Here is a 6,317-nt window from a genome sequence, read left to right as displayed (position 1 = left end):
TTTTTCAACATTTCAGCAGGAGGATCAAAGCTGAGAAAATAAGTAATAAATACTAGTTTTTCACAAGAAAATGGGATAAATTAACATTTTCCTCACTTCTTTGTATGAGGCAAGTATCTTACATGTATTATTTCCTTCAGTCCTTTAAGAAATTCTAAAAGGTGGGTATTAGTATCTGAATTATATACTTGAGTAAACTGAGATTCAGGGTAAATGACTTGCTGAAGATTCAAAACTAGATTCAAAGCTAGATTTGATGAATTCTAAAATCTGTGCCCTATTCATCTCCAAACAGCACTTCCTCCTTTAGTTTGAGGGATGTATTCTTTTGGGTGAGAATAGTTATCTTTCTGTGTAGCGATGATATATATTAAAAAATCACCAACAAACAAACAAAATCCTTTTCTGTAGAGTTGATTCCAACTCATAGTGACCCCATGTGTTACAGAATAGAACTGCTCATAGTTTTTCCAGAAGCAGACTATCAGAGCTTTCTTCCACAGTGTCAATTGACATTAGTAGTCAAGTGCAAACCATTTGCACCACCTATGAACCTGTTTTACATTCAAGGGATAATATATTCCTATATTATGTTTACTTTTGTTAAATATGCCAGTGTACCTCATATATCATGTTGAGAGCATGCACTTCACTATATCTGCCACCAAATCATGAGTTTTATTCTCATGGATGTGCATCAGAAGGAAGCTGGAGGAATGGGTCTGGGAGAAATAATGAGATGATAATATCAACATTTTATTCCATTAATCTCGAACACCATCAAAATCAAACCTAACCCACTTCCGTTGAGTCAATTCCATTTCATAATGACCCTACATGACAGAGAAGAACTGCCTTATAGATTTTCCAAGGCTATAAATCTTTACAGAAGCAGACTGCCTCATCTTCCTTCCATGTAGAGGCTGGTGGGTTCAAACAACCATCCTTGTGGTTAGTCTTCACCATTCACCAGAGCTCCTATCTAGTCATACTACTCATCAGAAATTCAATGATAGCATGTCTTTATTCTCATAGATGACACCATTTTCCAAAGACATCTCTTACTAATACAATGATTCAATGATAATAATTTTACTCTTAATGTTGTTACTTTCCAAATTATGGTATGACAGAATGTTTGAGAAGAAATATAATTTGGTAAAGACAGGACTTATTACATGATTATATGTTTTTTTCTCTGACTTATTTAAAGAGTATAGTGCTATATATGAAGTAAAAAAGAAATTCAGGAGAAGAGCCAAGATAATTTATATATTTTGAAGAACTGCTATTAGCATTGAACAAGCAAATAGCCTAAAGTGATATCTGAGGCACACTGCCACATCTTTTCCTCTGAAAAAAAAAAAAAAAAAAAAAGAAATGATTTTAATACCATTAGATTATTTTTCCTAGATATTTTCTAAATTGAAATATAAATGTAAAATAAATATATTGAAATATAAACTTTATGTCATATTGAAATCCCATTAGTATTTCTGATTAAGTAAGTTGAATAAACCTACTTTGTACAAAATACTGCATTTCAGAGGAGACATTTCTAAAGACATACCAATATGGCTCATTCCTGGTTGTCTTTTTATAAACTTTTCTAATCTGAAGAAACTGAGTATTCATTGTCATAGAAGGAAGAAGCAGATGAGATCTGTAGGCAGCAACAATGCAAAGCAATGCACTGCCCTCGAGTCGGATGCCATGCATAGCGACCTCTCCTTGTGTTTACGAGGCAGTATCACTATGGAAGTAGATTGCCCAACCTTCCTTTTGAGGAGTGGTTGGTGGGTTTGAACTGCCAACCTTCTGGTTTTCAGTCAAATGCCTTAAGCACTGTGTCACCAGAGATCCCTTTATAGGTAGCAGGAAGATTTCTAGAAATTTTGCTTTTTAGTTTGCATTTCAGGCCAAATCATTTGCTTTTTAATGTGTAGTCTTTATTTCTTGCTGCCTTTTCCAGCCTGACTTTCTACTCACCCTATCTCACAGCCAACCAAGTTCATTAAGACAGGTAATCAAGGTTATATTTGAATATAAAGGACAGGAAATTTGAAATTTCCATGTCATTATGTATTTTTTTAAAAAACAATTTGAGAATTTATTGCATTCTAGTATAGAACAGATGTATTGGCATTATTATAACTTCTAGCCTGAAAAGTGAAATTAATTTGAAGGTACTGACTAAATGAGTCTATACAATGTCATATATATGTTCATATATATATATATATATATATATATATATTTGTGTGTATATCTATCTATATAAATATATATATATACATATATGTATGTAATGTATTTACTGTATCTGTTGTCAGAGCTCACACCAAGTTTATCATGTAGGTAGAAACAATTCTCCAAAATTTATTTTGATTTTTTTCTATCTCTAAAATCCATAATTATTATTAATTTTGGTAGGAATATCAGCACTAACTTATTTTTCTCATAATCACTTGGGGGTCTCTTTGAATTTATTCTGACAATTTTTTTTTCCTTTTCAATTTAAAATAGGTCATGATACTTAATGCATATATTTTCGTAAGTACCTACCAGAAATTTTGAGTGATTGAAATGTCTTATGGTTCCCTTAAGCTATTAGGCTAGGCCTAGAGAGAAAAGGATATTTATAAGAAGTTCTTATCAAATAAAAATTGAAAATATTCTTATTAATTTATTTGTAGTAAATAATTCTTTGCTTTTTTATTCATGGTCTAATCCATATATTCTACTCACTATTTCCATGATTAAGTCTTATAAATTAAGCACTAACTTTATCTTTTTATTTTATTTATTTTAGGCAACAATTTCTCACATAAAAGGAGCTTTTGATTACTCTACTTTTTTATAAGTGAACTCTGGGACAATAATTGGGTCTATAGCAGAAGGGAAAAAAATTGGTTGTGGTGGGGTTTAGTGAAGTTGAAGGCATGAAAATTCCTGCACTGGCATGCCTAAAGTTTGCAAGTTCTTTTGGTAAATATGATATCACTCCTCCTACTGGCTATACAGAAGGAGAATGAAAAATAAAACAAAAGGTTATAGGCTTCAGTGCAAGGTAAAACTTGAGAAGATTATAAAGCAATAGCATTGAGATGGAAGGCAAACATTTTATTTAAGAAGTGCTTTCATTAGTTTTCTAGATCATAAACTATCCTTTAGTAAAACTATGAATATACCAGCAAAAGTGATTCTCTTAATACCTGCTTTTAATAAATGGTGTTTAGAAGAATTTGCAGCATATAGCAAGCCCTCAATAAATATTTGATTAACTGAGTGAATTGAATCTTGACTAGGAAAATGTTACAGGGTGAAGAAATAATGATTGTTGGTGGAAACATAATAAAGTTTGCACTAAAATTCACAATAGTGATGGACCCTTTAAGCTCTCAGTTTTGATTTCTGATAGCAAAATGTTCTAAGGAATGTTACCGTAATGTCAGTTTCAGGAGCTGTGCCTGTGAGAGGATCAAAGTCCAGTTGCTGCTGTCTTCCTTGCATAACCTGAAAAAATTAGAAAATTAAAATCTAAATTATTGCTCTATAATAATAAGTTATTTTACCATCCAGAACAGTTAAACACTCTTCAATGTCTTAAATTAGTTTCATAAAAGGAAAAAAAAAAAAGATTTGAAAAGGAGGAAACAGCTCCTGACATTATGGAATTGACTTGATCCAACAGTCTGCTTCAGTCAATGTTCTTAGCAACTGATCTACCATATCCTACCATGGTGTGGTCCCTGATGACTTGAAACAATTTTTTAGAACTCCAATATTACACAAGGTTTTTTTTGAACATGATGGAGTGAGATAAAAAGCAGAACCTTTCAAAATCTTGTCTAAAGCAATGTCATTGTTCAAGCTGGGAAATACCAAACATCTCTATATTCTGGCTAATAGGAGTGGCTGTTGCTTCTTTACCAATCACAGATTTTATCTTGCACCATTATTCTTGTCTTCTAGATAAGAATTGTTAAGATGTCCAATCATAAAACTACTCTTACTTCCTGAGACACTCAATACAAAGTGAACCGTCACTTTAGTCTATATGAGTGAGGTCAGAAGAAAGTACTGTATCCTCTATGACCAACAGTTAAGAGCACTGAGTTTTGTACTTTCTTAAACTTTCCCTAAAATCACCTAATAGGAATCTAAATGCTAAATCATTCCAATACCTTCTTACTAAGGGTAAGGTCAATACTCATTACTTCTTTAACCTACAGTTTCCCAAAATGTGAGTTATTCCTCATTACAATGAGTGGGAAAATCCAAATTTGTCCAACTAGTGTTGTGTTCCTGGTGATCTTTGGCTGCAGGACATTGTAGATTTAAAAACTCACTGCTGTCGACTTGGTCTTGACTCATAGCGACCCCTCATTGGGTTTCCGAGGAGTATCTCTACAGACAGTCTTCCTTCCAAGAAGTGGCTGGTGGATCTGAACCCCTAGCCTTCTGGTTAACAGTCAAATGCCTTAGGCACTATTCCACCAAAGCTCCCTTGGTAGATTTAGCAGATTATAATTAACATATGTTTAATGGTATGTTTTTTAAAAATGAGAAGTGTGGATTTACTTACAGGTTCTGCTTGTTGTGGGGTATATTCAAATTGTGTGTAAAATGGTACCTGTCAGATTTTTGAAAAATGTATTAGATGATTTTTGTCATAAATGTATGTCTTTTTACACATACAAGTCTTTTTATATTCCTTTTATAGTTCAACTATGCCAAGTGGTACAATTAATTATTGTTGAGTTAACAAGAACATTCTTAACACTATATGAATTCTAGGTTAAGATCTCTGTCTTTAAATTAATATGACTTAATTTGAATGACTACTTCTAGTCATTTAGATATAATTTTCAGTTTCTTTAATTGAGTTGACCAGTTTTAGAGTAGTAGTTAAATTATTTAAAAAAAAAATGAAAAAAGCATCTCCATTCCAATTAAAAGAATGCCAGTTATGCATGACCAAATTAAATGTATGTTAAAGTTCTAAAAATCCATTGGAAATACCCAAATTTATTATGTTATCTAGTTATGTCAGGATCCAGTCATCACAGACATCTAGGATATCCAGACCTAGTCATCACAGATATCTTTCAGCATGGTGGTTATTTTTATTTTATCATTTTAAAAATAATTATATTTATCTTATATGCACACAAATATATGTATATATGACAAGAAGAATGCTAGTACATTTTAAAAGTGACAAATTTTTTTTTTCCTAAGGTGATTCAGCCTTTAGTCTCTTATTTTATAGAAGACCATTTTCTTCTATAAATCCAGCTTTAGAGTTTTACCACATGAGTCAGTCAGAGGAAAGTACTATATCCTCTATGACTAACAGTTAAGAGTGTTGAGTTTTGCACTAAATATACTCAGTGCTTCTCTTCCTGGAAATGTACCTGATCTTCTCCAGTCTCAGGTAGAAAAAAACAGAAGAAAATAAAACGTTTAGTCTACCTGAGCCTCAAATGACTGTTGCCCTGTTTGTTGAGGCAATTGTGTAGAGGTGACTGTTTGTAGAGTTTGTTCCCAGAGTAGGTAAATAAACACTGGATTGTATTGAAACATCTGTTTGTTAAGAAGCAAACAAACAAATGGAATCTGTTTGTGAGTAATATAATCCATTTAATTTTTAAAATCTGCATAAGATTCCTTTAGATAAACCTGGGCCATCTTTTTCCTTTTCTAAAGTCAATATTGTTTTTAATTTTTTTATTATTATTAAAAGTGAATAAAGGAATACATACAGAAATACTTCCTAAACTGTAAGAAAAACATGCAGCCCACATGACAAAGGACTTACCTTTAAGGTTACTTGGTCAAGCACATTTAGAAAATAATGGGATCAATGAGGTTTTGTAAAAAAGACATCATATAGGCATTGTATACAAATTGCTTCACAAAGATCTAAGAGAAGGATAGACTAACAGTTTTTCTTTTTTTTTTTTTTTTGAGAATCATTATTCAGTAGGACATACTGTTAGAAATTATACCACAATGAATGAAATACTAAGAATTTATTACCTTTAATTACTACCATATTATTGATATAATCTGTTGGCAGTTTTGAACATTCTGAAAAATCCAGAAATTGAGAAAGAACAAATAAAATCAACTACAATTTCACCACTCAAATAATCATGTATCAACTTCTGCTTACATGTCTTTGTGTGTGTCTGTAGGCATTATGGAAAATCTGGATCAAAGGATATACATACAATTTTGTATGTTTTTTTTTTCTTGCATCATCAAGTAAGAAACTGTTAGATAAGAGAGAGTTAAATAAAAAAACAAAA

At 31.9% G+C, this 6,317-nt stretch overlaps 1 protein-coding gene across 1 annotated transcript in view; it reads right to left on the bottom strand.

The window, feature by feature from the left end:
• Positions 1-2,844: 2,844 nt before the first annotated feature.
• ODAM (odontogenic, ameloblast associated) overlaps positions 2,845-6,317 on the bottom strand; it is a gene marked incomplete at its 5' end in the record, with an annotated part of 7,409 nt that continues 3,936 nt past the window's right edge. Inside the window, 5 exon segments of the mRNA XM_042781219.1 lie at positions 2,845-2,910; positions 2,912-3,016; positions 3,445-3,516; positions 4,589-4,636; positions 5,479-5,589. Coding sequence (XP_042637153.1) covers positions 2,845-2,910; positions 2,912-3,016; positions 3,445-3,516; positions 4,589-4,636; positions 5,479-5,589 — 402 coding nt within the window.

This window comes from Orycteropus afer, unplaced genomic scaffold (assembly GCF_000298275.1).
Source record: "Orycteropus afer afer isolate SDZICR_OR568_19922 unplaced genomic scaffold, OryAfe1.0 scaffold00098, whole genome shotgun sequence".
Classification (NCBI taxonomy): domain Eukaryota; kingdom Metazoa; phylum Chordata; class Mammalia; order Tubulidentata; family Orycteropodidae; genus Orycteropus; species Orycteropus afer.
The sequence above is the reverse complement of the archived record's forward strand: the minus strand, read 5'-3'. Positions and strand labels throughout refer to the sequence as shown.